The 20,666-nt window shown below is 36.4% G+C and overlaps 1 protein-coding gene across 4 annotated transcripts in view; it reads right to left on the reverse strand.

Annotated features, from left to right (window-relative positions):
• Positions 1-20,666, reverse strand: part of PKN2 (protein kinase N2) — a 144,232-nt gene that overhangs the window by 93,975 nt on the left and 29,591 nt on the right. For 3 of the 4 annotated variants that reach the window (XM_061121464.1, XM_061121465.1, XM_061121466.1), the window contains one exon: positions 2,046-2,346. In XM_061121464.1, coding sequence (XP_060977447.1) covers positions 2,046-2,346 — 301 coding nt within the window. Of the gene's footprint in view, positions 1-2,045; positions 2,347-3,170; positions 3,247-20,666 lie in introns of all 4 variants that reach the window. The other variant, XM_061121467.1, reaches the window with a different exon arrangement.

The following is a 20,666-nucleotide window of genomic DNA, read 5'->3' on the forward strand; positions in this document are numbered from 1 at the left end:
ATACAGTTTAGTAAGTACTATAAAAATGTGCAGAAGTGAACTGTAATACAACATAACACAACAATGAGTAGACAAACCAGAATAGAGAATCAGAGAAAGTCAAGGAAGGGTTCAGTGATATCCAAATTGAGTGTTGAGGTAGAAAAGAAATCTGACAGAAGGTCTATAAGGTCATTTCTTCATATGAAATGCTAGGAAAGACAAGTCTAAAGTGAGAGTAGGCAAACCAGCTGTTACCCAAACCCAGGAATAGGAATCAGAGACCAACGGGGACTATTATGTATACTATACAAGAACCGCTGAAGTGATGGTCAGGATCCCTAGCTGTAGTGATGGTTACCTGGATATAGACATTTGTTAAAACACTTCAAATCATATTCTTAAAATATGGGCATTTCATCGTAAGTAATTTATACACGTCAGTAAAGTTGGTTGTTTAAAAATGACTTGGGAAACCAAATGGGTTATTCTCTGTGTGGTAGAAACACTTTTATATTCCAATTAGAAGGTAGTTATTGGTATTTTGTGATTAGCAAAATGTTTTCTCTAAATGGAGTTTAAAGCTCCAGCACAGTTTCTTATTTTAGAACTCTCCTAAAGAAGTAATGGGCAAAGAATGTAGAGCTCGGCAGAGTTCCAACAGAACAGGCTATTTCCAAGTTTATATGATATTGCTAAAAAAAGCATTTCATAATACAAATTTCCATTTATAATGTAATTATTGAACACGTGGATAAAAAAAATACTAGATTGAAGAGTTCTTTAGCTAGTTTTGTAATTCTAGGCAAATTAATTTACATCTTTGGGATTATTTCAGCTCTAAAATAAGAAGACTGGTTTCTTTATGATTTCCTTCACTTTTAAGATTTAATTATTCTTACATGATTAAAATCTCTACATTGAATCTCCAAATGAAATCCCTAAAGTAAGTTCCAGATGTTGAAAGGAATGTAATAAAACAAGTTCTATCAAGTACATGGAATATCAGAAGTACAACATTTAAAACTGGCAATTTATGGATCTTAATCAAATTTATGTACTTTCTTCACTTTAATTTTACTTATATCTTTTTTTCTTAGCTAATCACACAGGTTCTTCTAAAATTTCTATGGTGCTAGATACATCATTCTACATATACCACTCTTTGTCTTTACAAATAAATAAAGGATTATAGACATTCAATTACTAGTTTAAAATATTTTCTTTGCAAAGACAAAACTATTAGATCAAATGTGTCTTATATGATTTGTTAAGTAAAAAGTTTAGAAAGAATGTATAAATAGAAATGGATGAACACTGATACAAATGCAGACTTTTTTTTCTGGAAGGATATACAACAAAAAAGTTGGCAATACTACCTTTAGGGAGAGGGCCTAGACTGGATAGAGGTCATTTTTCTATTTTTACTTTCTGTACCATTTGAAAAATTTCCAATATGAACATCTGTTAATTCTACTGTTTAGAAATTATGCTCTTAATCTGGACTTATAGGTTGTATTTTCCTTTCATTTTCTATACTGAAGGAAAAAAAGTAATGTTTGTCTTTTTAAATGTTTTTCTTCTTTTTTAAACAAAATGCCTGGTAGAATAAGTTGTTAATTCAGTCACTTAGAGCACAAAGAACAGAGGTCACAGGTTTGAACAATGACATTTGCAAAAAAATAAAAATATCCCTTGGTCATAGAGTGCATTTTTAACTTTAAAAAGTCATCTGGCAAACTCGTTCTGCTGATCACAAGAATGAATCAGGTAAGAGCATGTGGTTGATCCAATACAAAACACTAATAATGAAAAATAAGTAATGTCTTAGTGACAGAGAGTAGGACAGCAGACAGCAGAATTACTCATCTCTAAGTAAATATTTTAATCTTCACATCCATCAACTCAATGCACTTCTGAATAAAATATAAATAAGACCTTAACTGTAGAAGAAAATATAGCCCCTGTACTTTCATTAAGGCTAAAGACTATACATGGCTAAAATCTTACTATTTGTAAAATAATATATTCTTGTTAGTACACTATATAAACATCAAATAAAATACCTGTAACATCTTCTGGATCTGATACAACAATATGTGCATTTAGTTCCTGTAGCTTGTGATGTAATTCTTCTAATTTTTTATTTGATTTTTTCAAAATGTTGTCCACATAAGCCAAACTTTTTTTATCTGTTGTGACTTTTCTCAGATTTTCAGCTCCTTCTTTGATTTTCAGTTCTTTCCTTATTTCTCTCTTAATTCGATCCTTGATATCATCCAATTTCTGTTGCACCATTGTATCTGAAAAGTCTAATTTTTGAACAGCACTCACATTCTCAGAAAATGGAAGACTTCGGGAATCGCCCTACAGAAAAAAACAAGCATACAAATATGGGAGTTTACAAAAAGTTATCTGCTCAGTAAAATATTCAGTATAAGAATAAAACTGTACTAAAGGCAATTCTTCAAAATCTCCGCCCACTCACTAAATAGCATTACCTGACAAATTTACATTAAAATAAAACACATCTGCACAAAAAGGCATCTTTGGGCTGTAAAAACAGTGCCCAAATTAGATGTTAGCAGCACCTACACCGTGAATATTGAGCAAGTTATTTAACCTTTCAAATACTCAGTTTAATTGTCTGCAGCATCTAAATGTTAGGCATTTTTCAGATAACATGGTAATTAAAAATGTCATATGTGAAATTCCAAATATAATTTCTGACCCAGTATATAGTCACTTAATAATAAGTAAAGAGTATTATTAAATTCCATAGGTAAGATAAAATTCTATTTTATCTTCTATAAGAAACCTCTTAAAAATAATATTCACAAAAATAAAATTATATCCTTATGACCACTTTTTAGTTAAGCAATTAAAAGCATTAGGGCTTGGGAAAACTATTTTAGAACTCTATTTATTTCATGGCTAACTATCCCAATTGATAATTTGGTTGACATTACATAAAAATAACTACTAAAAAAAAGTGTCTAAACCATATCCTACTGATAGAAGCTAAGAGAATAGAAAGTATCAGTTATTCATCTTAAAATGAAAATCAAATCAGGTAAGCACATCTAATCCATATTTAAAACAAGAAAACATGTTCTGGCTATTTGTACTGATACATTCACTATTTTAAATTCGAATACTATAGCACTATTGGTTTTTAAATTAAATTTTACCTTTGGGACGAGGAATTAAGTTTGCGAAGGACACAGAAGAGATGTTCACCCTTTATGTATCTTTTGAACCACAGATCTAAGTAATTAAAAGATTTTCTTTAATTTTTTGAGAATTCATCACACCCATAAAATTAGTTCTATTTAAATTCTTGGTGCAAGAATTATGTCTAATTCTTAACCTCTGAAAAACATGTATTTTGCAAAATAGTGAGTTAGTAGACGCAAAGATCAGGATTTTGTCTTGGCTTTGGTATGAATTTACCTGGTGCCAACAGGCATACTATGCAAAAAATGAAGTATGTGTGTGCCAAGTCGCTTCAGTTGTGCCCAACTCTCTGAGACCCTATGGACTGTAGCCCACCAGTTAGTTTCCTTGGCCCATGAGATTCTCCAGGCAAGAATACTGGAGTGAGTTTCCATGCCTTCTTCCAGGGGATCTTCCCAATCCAGGGATTGAACCTGAGTCTCTTAAGTCTCCTGCATTGGTAGGCAGGGTTCATTACCACAAGCGCCACCTGGGAAACCCAAAACTGAAGTATATAGTTGATGTATAAATTTGTTCTTAACCTTTTAGGGCCAAGAATGCCTTTGAAACTCTGACCAAAAAAAAAAAGAGTAGAACAAATAAAATTTCATATCTGTATGTACAATTTCTAGGTATTATAGCTCTTACAAATTCTTGAAATAGGTGATCTACACCAATTGGCCTTAAATACAGAGTGATCTCCTATCAGGACTAAAATGTCTATTAGGTTTGTCACTATTTATAATGGAATGTAAATCCTATCATCTATTTATTCAGTTTCCAAAGTTTATACATCCACCTTTGACTGGTCATCAAATACGTACGACTATTATAAAAACATAAAATCCCAAATTTCTGTTGTCTAGCTTCAGGTAAAGTGAACTGAGGCAAACAATTCTTAAATGAAAAAGTTTAAGCTAACTGCACTCCTCTAGATATCTGATATTTTTGCTTCTATCTTTATAGACTTAGAAAACACCACATGAATTGCTTTCACAAATCTATACCTTAATACTAGGTACTAATCCAGAACTTAAGTGTCTCAGGAATCTTTTTCTTTATGCCCCATAGACTAGGGGTATAAAGAAATACCTAACAATTCCATTTATTAAGTAGTAAGGTCTAAATAACTTAATCAATACTTGTAATAATTTAGTATGTTTAAAATAATATACATTGAAAGAAAAATTAATATTTATTTCATTCTTTAATAACTAGTTACTTATTAACAGGATCTGCCCATTGGGTAACTTGGAATTTCTCAAAACTTGAAATCAGATTGGACATTCCCACCTTCATCTTCTATTCTGCCAGTACATAGGGGTTGTAGAATAACTTTAATATTGAAGTTTTACAGACTCTAGTTAGCTCACATGGTATGCAACAAATGGTATCACTGAATGGTATCACTGTGTTTCCTTGAAAATTTTAAAGTATACTGCAGCATCCTGAGAGTTTGCTGAGGCACCCCAGAGAGTTCTGTGGCAGGTTTGGAAGTCGGGGTACTAATATTTAAAGTGGATAGCTCAAATGATAAAGAATCTGCCTGCAACATGGGAAACCTGGGTTAGATCCCTGGGTTGGGAGGATCCCTTGGGGAAGGGCATGGCAACCCACTCCAGTATTCCTGTCTAGAGAAGTCCATGGATGAAGGAGCCTGGACGGCTACAGTCCATGGAGTCACAAAGAGTCAGAAAAACACTATCACTTTCAAAAACAAAAGAAAAACAAACCAAAACCCCAAAACAACCACACACACACAAACAGTTATCCCTGGGCTACTTCAACTCCTACTTCTTTTAAATTTGCTCCCTAAATTCCAATCATATCAAATTACAGAAATTAACTTTGAAAGACAATCTCTTCTGGCTTAGTTACTATGCATGCTGCACCTTTAGGATGTACTGTTTTTCCTTCTTCCTTCAATTATCTCTTCCTAGTCCCTTCTTTTCTTAGTTAACTTTAATTTTGTCTCAAAGTTTACCATAATTCTTCCCCTGGAAAAGAATTTCCTGCTTATGCCTTCTCTTTAGAATTTAGATTAAATGCCTCTCTCCTGTGTACTCTGGTAATGTGGATTTTATTTAAACAATTATTCCTTTTCTTATCTGACAACTCCAAAGACTGTGAGCAATTTGAGAGCAGAGTTTACGCCTGGCAGAGTGGTTCTGTTTTGTTTTCTTAATGATTTGTTGATTATGATATAATTATTTAATATTCTTCTTTTAGAATTCAGGAAAATCTATCACTGCTAAGGAAGTCATGCTTTCCTCTTTCTGATAAAGAAAATTCATAGTCCAGGAAGCTCAAAAGCAAAATTGATATTCAATCACAGCAACTATACTGGCTAGAATTAGATACTAGATATAAACAATATGTAGTTACCATGTTAGCTTCCTTTCCTAAAAGGATTTTTAGTAACCATATTTTACTCCCATCTTTTGTTGTGACATGGCTCAAATACCTTTTGGAAAGGAACAGGAGATAAATACAACATAATCAATAATTTAAGATAAACTATAGCAGATGGTGATTGCAGCCATGAAATTAAAAGACGCTTACTCTGTGGAAGCAAAAGTTATCACCAACCTAGACAGCATATTAAAAAGCAGAGACATTACTTTGTCAACAAAGGTCCGTCTAGTCAAGGCTATGGTTTTTCCAGTGGTCATGTGTGGATGTGAGAGTTGGACTATAAAGAAAGCTGAGCACCGAAGCTTTTGAACTGTGGTGTTGCAGAAGACTCTTGAGAGTCCCTTGGACTGCAAGGAGATCCAACCAGTCCATCCTAAAGGAGATCAGTCCTGGGTGTTCATTGGAAGGACTGAGGAAGCTGAAATTCCAATACTTTGGCCACCTGATGCGAAGAGCTGACTCATTTAAAAGACCCTGATGCTGGGAAAGACTGAGGGCCAGAGGAGAAGGGGACGACAAAGGAGGAGATGGTTGGATGGCATCACTGACTCAATGGACATGTATTTGGGTGGACTCCGGGAGTTGGTGATGGACAGGGAGGCCTGGTGTGCTGTGGTTCATGGGGTCGCAAAGAGTCGGACATGACTGAGCGACTGAACTGAACTGAACTGAACAACAGAATTTTGCCAAGAGACCATGCTGGTCATAGCAAACACCCTCTTCCAACAACACAAGAGAACACTCTACACATGGACATCACCAGAGGGTCAATACCGAAATCAGATTGATTATATTCTTTGCAGTCAAAGATGGAGAAGCTCTATACAGTCAGCAAAAGACCAGGAGTTGACTGTGGCTCAGATCATGAACTCCTTATTGCCAAATTCAGACTTAAACTGAAGAAATTAGGGAAAACCACTAGACCATTCAGGTATGACCTAAATCAAATCCCTTACAATTATACAGTGGAAGTGACAAACAGATTCAATGGATTATATCTGATAGATGGAGTGCCTGAAGAACTATGGACAGAGGTTCGTGACATTATAGAGGAGGCAGTGATCAAGACCATCCCCAAGAAAAAGAAATGCAAAAAGGCAAAGTGGTTGTCTGAGGAGGCCTTACAAACAGCTGAGAAAAGAAGAGAAGCTAAAACAAAGGAGAAAAGGAAAGATATACCCATTTTAATGCAGAGTTCCAAGGAATAGCAAGGAGAATAAGAAACCCTTCCTTAGCGATCAATGCAAAGAAACAGAGGAAAACTACAGAATGGGAAAGACTTCAAGAAAAACAGAGATACCAAGGGAATATTTCATGCAAAGATGGGCACAATAAAGGACAGAAATGATATGGACCTAACAGAAGCAGAAGATATTAAGAAGAGGTGGTAGGAATACACAGAAGAACTATACAAAAAAGATCTTCACGACCCAGATAACCATGATGGTGTGATCACTCACCTAGAACCAGACATCCTGGAATGCAAAGTCAAGTGGGCCTTAGGAAGCACCACTACAAACAAAGCTAGTGGAGGCAATGGAATTCCAGTTGAGCTATTTCAAATCCTAAAAGATGATGCTGTGAAAGTGCTGCATTCAATATGCCAGCAAATCTGGAAAACTGAGCAGTGGCCAGAGGACTGGAAAAGGTCAGTTTTCATTCCAATCCCAAAGAAAGGCAATGCCAAAGAAGGTTCAAAGTACCACACAATTGCACTCGTCTCACATGCTAGCAAAGTAATGCTCAAAATTCTCCAAGCCAGGCTTGAACAGTATGTGAACTGTGAACTTCCAGATGTTCAAGGTGGATTTAGAAAAGGCAGAGGAACCAGAAATGAAACTGCCAACATCTGCTGGAGCATCGAAGAAATGAGAGAATTCCAGAAAAACATCCATTTCTGCTTAATGACCACATCAAAGCCTTTGACTGTGTGGATCAGAACAAACAGGAAAATTCTTAAAGAGATGGGAATACCAGACCACCTGACCTGCCTCCTGAGAAATCTGTATTCAGGTCAGGAAGCAACAGTTAGAACTGGACATGGAACAACAGACTGGTTCCAAATCGGGAAAGGAATACATCGAGGCTGTATATTTTCACCCTGCTTATTTACCTTTATGCAGAGTACATCATGAGAAATGCAGGGTAGATGAAGCACAAGCTGCAATTGAGATTGCCAAGAGAAATATCAATAACCTAAGATACGCGGATGACACCACCCTTAAGACAGAAAATGAAGATGAACTAAAGAGCCTCTTGATGAAAGTGAAAGAGGAGAGGGAAAAAGTTGGCTTAAAACTCAACATTCCAAAAACTAATATCAAGTCATCCGGCTTCATCACTTCATGGCAAATGGATGGGGAAACAGTGCAAACAGTGACAGACTTTATTTTCGGCGGGGGGGCGGGGCGGCGGCTTCAAAATCACCGCAGATAGTGACTGCAGCCATGAAATTAAAAGACGCTTGCTCCTTGGAAGAAAAGCCATGACCACCCTAGACAGCATATTAAAAAGCAAATTCTTCACTTTACCAACAAAGTTCTGTCTAGTCAAAGCTATGGTTTTTCCAGTAGTCATGTATGGATGTGAGAGCTGGACTATAAAGAAAGCTGAGAGCTGAAGAACTGGTGCCTTTGAACTGCTGTGTTGGAGAAGACTTGAGAGTCCCTTGGACTTCAAGGCAATCCAGCCAGTCCATCCTAAAGGAAATCAGTCCTGAATATTCACTGGAAGGACTGATGCTGAAACTAAAACTCCAATACTTTTTCCGACTGATGCGAAGAACCGACTCATTTGAAAAGACCCTGTTGCTGGGAAAGACTGCAGGGGGAGAAGTGGACAACAGAGTATCAGATGGTTGGATGGCCTCACCCACACGATGGACATGAGTCTGAGTAGGCCCCGGGAGTTGGTGGTCGACAAGGAGGCCTGGTGTGCTGCAGTCCATGGGGTTGCAAAGAGTCGGATACCACTGAGCTGCTGAACTGAACTGAAGATAAACTATGCCCCCTAACAGCTGATAGGAAAGGTTACAGTACTATTACTCCTTTCCTGAAAATTTTAGTTGCAATAAACTGTGAAAGTTATTCAAAAATATATTTTTCTTCCTTTTGGAACACTGAAATGTGATATTCCATCTATTAAATTATGTCTCTACCCTAAAAAATAATAAGAGCAATTACATCATGAATGGAATCAGTACTAGGCAATGTAATAATAATCTTGACACAGTGAAATAAATCAGCCTCAGGAAAATAAACAGCTATTTAACCAGTGAAAATCTTCAGTGATCATCTCTCACAGTAGGTTCTCTCAAAGGCTATAGGAACATTATATTAAATTATATTTACAAGTGTTTCACTTTCATCCACTAGTCAAGTCTTTGTGCTCCTATTATAATGAGCTTCAGGTCTCCTCCAAAAGTAAATGGTAGGTAACCTTTTCTCATGTTTTCAAAATGAAGCAAAGTTTGATCCATCTTCCAATCATAAGCACCCTTTTAAATTCATTAATATGTTCAGAAAGTAAAGAGAGAAAAGGAAGGAAAAGGAAAAACCAAACTTAATCCTAAACATAAAACTAAACTCCTAATAGTACTCATGACTCTCTAGGCATCTATACAAAAAAGAAATACTATTAATTACCACTGAAATCAACAAACTTAAGTTAGTCACTCCATTCTACATAAATTAATCTAACATTTTTGCTGCTATATTTTCTTACATCTGTCTTTTTTCTTATACCATATTCTTTTCACTATCAATCCAAATCCACCATCACAAAATACTGTTCAAAAAATATTTCAACTCTTTCCTTTGTCTGTTTCTTCATTTGCTATTATTTTCTCCCAATCTGAGGGCTGTCTTTTCACCTTACTTATAGTTTCCTTTGTAGTGCAAAAGCTTTTAAGTTTCATTGGGTCCCATTTGTTTAGTTTTGCTTTTATTTCCAATATTCTGGGAGGTGGGTCATAGAGGATCTTGCTGTGATTTATGTCGGAGAGGGTTTTGCCTATGTTCTCCTCTAGGAGTTTTATAGTTTCTGGTCTTACATTTAGATCTTTAATCCATTTTGAGTTTATTTTTGTGTATGGTGTTAGAAAGTGTTCTAGTTTCATTCTTTTACAAGTGGTTGACCAGTTTTCCCAGCACCACTTGCTGAAGAGGTTGTCTTTTTTCCATTGTATATCCTTGCCTAATCTCAAAAATATACAAGCAACTCCTGCAGCTCAATTCCAGAAAAATAAATGACCCAACCAAAAAATGGGCCAAAGAACTAAACAGACATTTCTCCAAAGAAGACATACAGATGGCTAACAAACACATGAAAAGATGCTCAACATCACTCATTATTAGAGAAATGCAAATCAGAGCCACAATGAGGTACCATTACACGCCAGTTAGGATGGCTGCTATCCAAAAGTCTACAAGCAATAAATGCTGGAGAGGGTGTGGAGAAAAGGGAACCCTCTTACACTGTTGGTGGGAATGCAAACTAGTACAGCCGCTATGGAAAACAGTGTGGAGATTCCTTAAAAAACTGGAAATAGAACTGCCATATGACCCAGCAATCCCACTTCTGGGCATACACACTGAGGAAACCAGATCTGAAAGAGACATGTGCACCCCAATGTTCATCGCAGCACTGTTTACAATAGCCAGGACATGGAAGCAACCTAGATGCCCATCAGCAGATGAATGGATAAGGAAGCTGTGGTACATATACACCATGGAATATTACTCAGCCATTAAAAAGAATTCATTTGAATCAGTCCTAATGAGATGGATGAAACTGGAGCCCATTATACAGAGTGAAGTAAGCCAGAAAGATAAAGAACATTACAGCATACTAACACATATATATGGAATTTAGAAAGATGGTAACGATAACCCTATATGCAAAATAGAAAAAGAGACACAGAAGTACAGAACAGACTTTTGAACTCTGTGGGAGAAGGTGAGGGTGGGATGTTTCAAAAGAACAGCATGTATACTATCTATGGTGAAACAGATCACCAGCCCAGGTGGAATGCATGAGACAAGTGCTCGGGCCTGGTGCACTGGGAAGACCCAGAGGAATCGGGTGGAGAGGGAGGTGGGAGGGGGGATCGGGATGGGGAATACGTGTAAATCTATGGCTGATTCATATCAATGTATGACAAAACCCACTGAAATGTTGTGAAGTAATTAGCCTCCAACTAATAAAAAAATTTAAAAAAAAAAATATTTCAACTCTTTCATCATTCAGCCTACCTATTTTTAATGTACTTTAAATTTTATATCATCCATATCCTTAATGCAGTCATTCAAATCAGATGGATCAAATCCAAAATCAAGGAAACCATTAGTAAAATTAACACTTGGGATTTATAGCAGTACAATCAAATGATTTTTAGGTTAAGTAGATTTCACGTAGCAAAACAAATTGAGGAATAGAGACTTTAATGAGTAAAAAACAAAGAACAAAAATTAGATTGAGTTTGAAAGAACCAAAATTAAAAACTCAGTGGATAGATTAAATAGCAGATTAGACTAAGCTAATAAATTAGTAGACTGGCAGAGAGATAACTTGAAGGAATTACTCTGAATTCATCATAAAGTGGTAAGAGAAATTAAAAGGCCTGGAAGACAGAATGAGAGGATCCAAGATCCACATAGTAAGAGCTTCAGAATATGAAAATAAAGACAATGAGGGAGAAGCACTACATGAAGAAATAAATGCATGAGAATATTCCAGAATTGAAGTATGATATACCCTTAGACTGGAAGGTCATCCCAAGTTGCAAATAAAATAAATGAATATAATAGCAAAAACAACAAAGAAAACAGAAGTATTTTCATCTGCAAATGAATGATAATTAGATCAACAGAAGACTATTCTTTAATAACAACAGAGGCTTCAAACTTATCAAACAGGATTTTCAGCCTTTATCTTAAGGTCTTCATATATTGCTAAGGCTTTCTCTAAAATTAAAAAAATCTAAAACCCAGCTGCTTCAAAATATTAACATTCTTGGAAAAATAACAAATGAATTAAGCCAGTGCCCATGTTACACTTAACATCATTCCCTTGTTCACTTTCATATATGTGTTAATTTCTATTGAAGGGAAAAAAAAAAAAACCTGTGCTATTGCAGAAGAGACTGTACCATTTTTACCTTTTAAATAGACAATGACTTTTCTAATCATACTGTTGGCAATAATCCAGATGTAAGCTCTAAGACTTTATAAAAGTTGGAAATATGTAAGAAGAAATTTTAAAATAGTGATTCCCTTTGACCCAGTAATTCTACTTTGGCAAACGTAAACCAATAAGATAATTACTATATAGAATGGTAAATGCAGTAATTTTAAAATAATAATATATGCTGGGCACAGACAGACTCCTGTACAAAACTTACAAGTAGCAGGGCTTTAAACCAATATACAGAAAAGAGAAAGTTCAAAATGCTAAGTGTCATAACAAAAGAATTTCAAATAGACTGGGGAATAAGGAAAAGTTTCTTCTACTTATAGTTTATTATTTCTCAGTAGTATGTCCACCTCAGTGTATTGCTGCTATGTACACACAATTTTATTTAAAAATATGTTTATATGTACCACAGCTTTCTTATCCATTCATCTGCTGATGGACATCTAGGTTGCTTCCATGTCCTGGCTACCCAGAGGGACAGGATGGGGAAGGAGGCGGGAGGGGGCTTCAGGATGCGGAACACATGTACACCCATAGAGGAGTCAAGTCAATGTATGGCAAAACCAATACAATATTGTAAAGTAAAATAATAAATAAATTTAAAAAATAAATTTTAAAAAATATGTTTAAAATAAGAATTAAAAAAAAAAAAAGACTGGAAGGGGAGAGATTAAAATATTATGTCTGGGTTAAAAAAGAAAAAAACTAAGGATTTTCATTTCATTCTTCAAAGTTTTCCATATTTTCTCAATTTTTAAAGCAATTAATATATGCTGCTTGTCTAATAAGGAGGGGATTACATTTTTTAAAGACATCAAAGGTAACTTTCCCTTTATTTCACTTTTGACAAGTGTAAAAGCTTATAATGATATCTTATACTCTATACAGTATATTTGCTGTTATTTAACTAAGCTATTTCAAGTCAATACAATTCTACTGCAAAAGATGAGACTACACATCCCACTCATTATAACTAGACCACATCATGTGCCAGCCAAGTATTTTCAAATACACAAATGTGTTAATATGTATTTAATAAATACAACTATTTTTATTTTATGAAATACTGAAATTCTGATCTGTAGGATAAAACAAACTGACATTTTTCAAATTAGTGTATTTCAACAAACTCACAGTGAAGTTAAGAAAAACATTAAAATAAGAACAGGATAACATTCAAAGAACAAAATGAAGAAAAAAGTCTGTCACGTATGACCAAGTACTTCATTTAGGGAGAAACAGGAAAGGATGTTTACTTTTCACTGGCCAAGTTCCCAGAGAAGAAGTGAAAAAGCTGTTACTTTCTCTATATTATAGAAATATAAAACAGTCTGACCTGATAGATGCCAAGAAATGTTAGAGAACCCATAAACTCACTGGGTACAATGATTCATACACTATTTAGCTAGAAGGGATTTCAAAATTATGTAGTATAACTCCCTTGATTTTAGTTTTGAGGAAAGCAGGGTCAAAGCACATAAGGTCACAAATAAAAGTCAGTGACCTGGCTAGGTTTAGTATATTATTTTCTTAACTCCTAGTTTGGTGCTCTTTTACTCCAAACCACCTTCTATGAGGAGTATCCATTTCCCCTTATTTAACTGATTTGCATTAAGTAAGCACTATTATGTGCCTTAATTCACATAAATAAGCAGGATACTAGCAGGACATATTTCCTCTTATTCTCTCCTATCATCCTAATCCAACCTTCCACATCTAAGAAGAGAATGCTCTCACCAGAAAGCAAGAAGCCACTTCTAACACCAACTATCTGTCACTAGTTATACAACCCAAGCATGTTATCCTACCCCTCTGTACCTGTTTGCCTATCTGCCAAATTATATTTGGTTCTCCCATCTTTTAATTTAAAAGAAAAGAAAAGAAAACAAAACTTCATTTATTCAAATATTCACTGAGAGCTAGATAATGGAAATGACACAATTCTACTTTCTTTCAAGTATTCAATTTATCAAGGAAGATAGACACGAAAACCAAACAAAATCTGAAGCAGCAGCAAATGTTGGCTATATTGTGTGCGCACACGTGTGTTTTTACAAAACGCTCAGTCTGAATACAGTGTGACAGGAAGGACTGAGCATTTAGAGTCAGACTGGCCATGCATATATTCTGATACTGTAACCATGCTAAAGCTCCAATTTCTTTTTCAGTACAATGGAATTATTATAACTACCTTGACTGTATTATTTCTAAGTCTCTTAACAGTTATGCCTAGGAATAAGAAGTGTGCTTTTATAGCAATGGTATAATTCCTGGCTCACAGCACTGAGAGATAATATCCAGCCTTTGTTTTCTTATTAAGAAAATTTCCATTTTGTTAGATGCAACAAAGTGCAGAGATAAAATTCCTGCTTTACCAGACTCCCTTGCAGCTAGAAGCAGTCATATGAAAATCTTTGTCAAAGAGACACCCAGGATTTTGGAAAAAGCTTCCACTTTTCCATTTCCTTTTGCCTAGAATGCAGACCCAAAGCCTAGGCAAAGGTGCAGGAGAGATCCTATGACAGTAATAGGTCAAGAGGACAGAAACAACAAGGATGACAAAGCAGAGAGGAAGTGCCCAGAACACTGATAGCTTTCTTGAACTGCTACAAAGGTCCAAGACTGCCTACTTTGTACTTGATGTTTCAGATGAACTATAAATCCCAATCTGACTAAGGATTATATAGGGCCTCATAAGCCAATGAAAACAGTTTGGCTTTTATTCAAAATGAAGTGGTATAGGGCTTAGGCAGATAAGTGATATTGTATGACCTCCTGTGTTAAGAGTAGATTTGAGGGGGGGGGCAAGGAAAGGCAGGGAAACCTGCTATGAAGCTATGGCAGATTGTTACTAAATGGCCTCAAATGAATCCTGCTTCTCTATATTCATATCATCATGTAGCCTCCTTCCACACTGACTCAAAGAGCGCCTTTTGATTTACTCTAACTAACAGTATAGTGGAAGTAACATTCTGATGATGGGCAGAGTGTTTCAAGCAGAGACCTCAAGAGGCCTAATAGCTTCTGTTTTGCTTCTTGAAAACTACTATTTAAAGAAGTCTGGATTATTCTGCTAGAGCCAGGCCCCTGGAGAATGAGAGAGATTATGTGGAGAGAGGCCATGTGGAAGAGAACCAAAGCTTTCCAGCTGTCTCAGCCATTCCAGCTGAGGCACCAGGCTTGTGAGAGAGGCCACAGTGGACATTCCAGTCCAGCTTAGCCACCAGATTAATGCAGCTCTGTAACAGCACAGGCAAGACTGGAAGAAGAAACACCTCTTAGACCCAAAGAATTCTGAGGTGAGTTTATTACACTACAATAGACATGATACAGAGGCTACTGTAGCAATCCAGGTGACAGACAATGAGATCTTTAAGCAGTCTCTTCAATTCTGATTATTAATTGCTTTTTGTTGATTCTCAGTAAATAAACAGTAGGAATGGGGGCGGTTTAACATTATCATTAGGTTAAAAAAGAAAAAACAATTTTCCTTTTCTTTCCCACTTTCTACCTCACCATCCTAAAGCTTTGAGAAGATGCAGGCAGAGACAACAATCCTCTTAAAAAATAAAACAAAGTCATTATTCTAAAAAACAGAATTGCTTAAAAAATTTTGCCTGGCTTCTCCACCATTCCTGTCACAAAACTAAGCATAAGCTGAATGTGGGTGAGAGTATTCAATCCTTAGATTTAGTGACTGGTTTAGGAGTAGTCATGTGCTTGAAATAAGCCCTTTCCAGCACCAAAAAATTGATGCTTTTGAACTGTGATGTTGGAGAAGACTCTTGAGAGTCCCTTGGACTGCAAGGAGATCCAACCAGTCCATCCTAAAGGAGATCAGTCCTGGGTGTTCACTGGAAGGACTGATGTTGAAGCTGAAACTCCAATACTTTGGCCACCTCATGCGAAGAGCTGACTCATTTGAAAAGACCCTGATGCTGGGAAAGATTTAGGACAGGAGAAGAAGGGGACGACAGAGGAGGAGATGGTTGGATGGCATCACTGACTCAATGGACATGGGTTTGGGTGGACTCTGGCAGTTGGTGAGGAGAGGGAGGCCTGGCGTGCTGCAGTTCATGGGGTCTCAAAGAGTTGGACACGACTGAGTGACTGAACTGAACTGAATGCCCTTTTCAGGGACTGATTGGGAAATCCCACTCCAGAGAACACAGGATCCAAAGACAACAAAAATCTGAAGCTACTGATGAAAGAAGTGCTTTTCTTACCATAGACAGCCAGGAAACAAAACTGACTCAGAGAAAAGCAACTATGAGAATTAAAGAGAAAAAGATTATTAAGGACACAGGTTGAGCATCTAAATCCTTAAATCTTTAAACATGCTTAAAGCAAACATACCCTCATGTCCCTACTTCTTAGTCACAGTGCCAACCAATTTCTTTTTTGCTTGAATTAGTGTGACTTCAAGTTTTCTCTTACCACAAATCAGAGTTTCAAATAATATTGACAGGTCTAGCTCCCTGCTTTGAAACATGAAATTTTCTCTAATTTATTAATGATAACTGCGATTCAAATTTCTATATATGATTTTTCTCCAATATCAAGAAAAATATTCCCCAATAAGTGTTTGTGTTCTCTATCAGTCTAAATAATCTCATTTTACACCACAAAACTGAATTCAGGGTCAGATTTCCACCCTTGTTCTAAAGGATACCACTAGTAATTTTTTGTCTCATTTTGCATGCTTTTCTCCCCTGAGCTTCTGGGAAATATTTATCTCCCTCAAACCATATGATTTTAGTGAGGTCTTTGATGCTCCTGTGCTGTGCTATGCTTAGTTGCTCAGTTGTTTTCGACTCTCTGTGACCTCATAGACTGTAGCCCACCAGACTCCTCTGTCCATGGGGATTCTCCAGGCAAGAATACTGGAGTAGGTAACCACTCCCTCCTCCAGGGGATCTTCCCAACCCAGGGATCAAATGCAGGTCTCTGGCACTGTAGGTGGATTCTTTACCAACTGAGCCACCAGGGAAGCCTCTTGATGGTCTTACATGATTCTATAGATCTCTAAGGACAAACGCCTGATTAAATCTGACTGTCCCATATCCTGACCAAACATTACTGATCCATTTATTCCACAAATATTTACCGAATACCTATTACCTGTGCTAGATGCTGTACTTGACACTGGACATATGGTTTAAAAAAGACATTCATATCTACTTTAAACTGAACAAGAGTTCATAACGATGCAAAAAATAAGCATTTGACAAAATTCAATATGCATTTAGTCAGAAACTCGGTAAACTAGGGTAGAGAACTTCCTTCCCCATTTTGATAAAGAGCACCCACAAAAAGCTTACAACTAACATGGCATCACCGACTTGATGGACATGAGTCTGAGTAAACTCCAGGAGTTGGTGATGGACAGGGAGGCCTGGCGTGCACAAACAGTCAGACACGACTGAGTGACTGAACTGAACTGCACATTATATGTAGTTGTGAAAGGCTAAATACTTTCCCGTAAGAGCAGGATCAGAACAAGGATGGCTACTTTCAGCACTCTTATCCCACACAGCACTGGACAATGTAATTACTGCAATACAATAATAAAAGGCATAGTGGATTGAAAAGGAAGTAAAACTGTCATTATTACATGATAACATGGTCATCTACATAGAAAATCCCAAGAAATTTACCAGAAACTTCTAAGATAAAAAAAGTTCAATAATATCACAGGATACAAGAAGACACAAATATCAATCATACTTACAGGTATCACCTCACATCAGTCAGAATGACCATCATCAAAAAACTTACAAACAATAAATGCTGCAGAGGGGGTAGAGAAAAGGAAACCCTCTTACACTGTTGGTGGGAATGTAAACTGATAAAGCCACTAAGAAGAACAGTATGGAGAAGTCTCAAAAAACTAGGAATAAAATTGTCACATGATCCAGCAATCCCACTGCCAGGTATATACTCTGAGAAAACCATAATTCAAAAAGAAATACGTACTCCAATGTTCACTGCAGCACTGTTTACAATAGCCAAGACATGGAAGCAAAATAGACGTCCATCAACAGATGAACAGACAAAGAAGCTGTGGTATGTATACACAATGGAATATTACTCAGTCATAAAAAGGAATGAATCTGAGTCAGTTGAAGTGAGGTGGATGAACCTAGAGCCTATTATATGTAGTGAAGTAAGTCACAAAGAGAAAAATTTATCATATATTAATGCATATACATGGGATCTAGAAAAATGGTACTGATGAACCTATTTGCAGGGCAGGAACAGAGACACAGACATAGAGAATGGACTCATGGACCCAGTGAGGGAAGGAGAGGGTGTGACAAATTTAAACAGTAACACTGACATATATACACCAGCATGCGTGAAATAGCTAGCTAGTGGGAAGGTGGTATATAGCACAGGAAGCTCAGGTTATGCTCTGTGATGACCTAGAGGGGTGGGATAGGAAAGTGGGAGGGAGGTTCAAGAGGGAGGGGATATATGTATACTTATGACTGATTCACCTTGTTATATGGCAGAAACAAACACAACATTGTAAAGCAATTATCCTCCAATTAAAAAAAAAAAGTACTTCTATGTACAAACAATGAGCATATGGACACTAACATTAAAAACATAATACCATCTACAATTTTTGCTTAGATGCTGCTGTGAGTTGATCCACAGTACCCATGCACATTCCCTATCATATTTCTTATAATAACTTATTCTCTTTGTCTTCCCTGATTGACAGTAAGACAAGACCTAAGTACAGAGGCATTATCTGTCTTGTTCATTACTATGTCCCCAACATAGTGTCTGGAACATCATATCTAATTAATATTTTTAAAATATATATTTATTTATTTCCTTGGCTGCTCTGGGCCTTAGTTGAAGCATGTGGGATCTTTAGCACAAAGGATCTTTAGTTGTGGCATACAAACTCTTAGTTGTGGCATGTGGGAATCTACTTCTCTGACCAAGGATCTAACCCAGGCACCCTGCACTGGGAGCACAGAGTCTCAGCCACTGGACCACCAGAAAGATCCCAATAAATATTCTTAAGGGAATTTTAAATAAAGAGATATGCTTCAAGTTTACTAAGTAGAACAGCAATCCCTCAAATCCAAATCCAAAACTCTACCCTCCCCCACCAAAAGCTCTAGTTATAGGAAAAGTTTCAGGCAAAAAATGATATTGAAACACACAAATGGCTAGAGTCAGAAATCAAGAAAATCCTCACATTTATAATATAGAAAGTGTTTTCAGACACATTGGCTCAGGTTCTGTAGGTTCAGAATCTGCTTGCAATGCAGGAAACCAGGGTTCAATTCCTGGGTTGGGAAGATCCTCTGGAGAAAGGAATGGCAACCCACTCTAATATTTTTGCCTGGGGGTTACAAAGAGTCAGACATGATTGAGCAACTAACACTTTCACTTTCAGATAGAAGTCTTTATTCTTTTCAATTAAGTCACATATATATTCAAGCACAAAATAAATTATACAGTGAGTGAAGTCCAAATTTTGTTAATAACTGTTCTTTTAATGACTGGATTGATTTTCCTTATTTTTTTTCTTTATTTATTCAAATTCTTAGAATCTTTTAGGTTTCATTATCAAGTGACAGATAATACAGCTACCCCAACTGTAATCACCATACCACTGATCAATTTTACCAACTTTCCAGCAGTGGTTCTCAATTTTTTTTGTGTACATGGAATTGGGGTAAAGGTGGTTGGAGGCAGGGCACAGATTACAGATCTACTCTGGGATCCAGATGAAAGTAATGGACTCTCAGAAAATTGCATGTATGTAACACACACACACACACAAACACACATACACACACACACACACACACAGAGTGGCAAGAGGTTAAGGGGTTCAAAGATCCCTAAGCCCATTCAAGTGCTCCAAGTTCAGAACCCATGTATGTCTACCCTTCTGTCAACCAGTTCTAGCTATTACCTATTTCTTAGGAGCCTAACATGCAAAAAGGACTTTTAAGGAAAATACACCATATTCACAAAACGGCATACAACAAGGCCTTGACTAATTAACTTCCCAGAATACCTCCTTTATCCAAAATTAATCATGTTAAAAATTTAAACAACTTCAAAAATTATATTAAGCAGTGCCCTAGATGATCAGAGAAACAAATCCTTCTCAGAGTCTAGATTTTATTTGTCCTCACAGGACTGAAGGTAAAACTGGAGATCGTCATTTTGAACCTCCCCCATTCCTGTGCTTCCCAGGAGATAAAACATACAAACCCTGTTTGGTGTCTATAGTCCTAGTCCTAATACAAAAGAAATAATGATAACAGTTTCAAACACCTATTACTGACTATTATAGTTTAACTGAAACTTTTTTAAAAAGATCTATTTATTTTTAATGGGAGGACAACTGCTTTACAATATTGTGTTGGTTTCTGCCATACATCAACATGAATCAGTCACAGGTATACATATATCCCCTCCCTCTTGAACCTCAACTGAAACTTTTAAAAACAAAGGGTAAACAAAATTTTTAAAGGTCTACTTAAACACTGTATTTTTGTTTCATATATACATGTGAACTACAAGTCATTTCTTCTAGCCAGAGTTTCTACTAGGGGCTTTATCACCTCCTAAGATAATTCTGGAAATAGAAATTTTGGTTATAAAGATGACAATAAGATAGAGACAGACAGATAGGTAGGGAAGTGACCAGGCAGAGTCAAATACTATGACAAAGAAAGCCAAAAGCCTCTATTAAAATAGTAACTATAAGTATACCAGAAGAGTCAAGATCAATCAAAGTTTTATCTTGAGAGAATATAGACTGATTAAATTAGTAAAATACAAAAATCTTTGTCAGTTCAATCATATAATTGACCACTGACCAT

This window comes from Dama dama, chromosome 20, assembly GCF_033118175.1.
Source record: "Dama dama isolate Ldn47 chromosome 20, ASM3311817v1, whole genome shotgun sequence".
Classification (NCBI taxonomy): domain Eukaryota; kingdom Metazoa; phylum Chordata; class Mammalia; order Artiodactyla; family Cervidae; genus Dama; species Dama dama.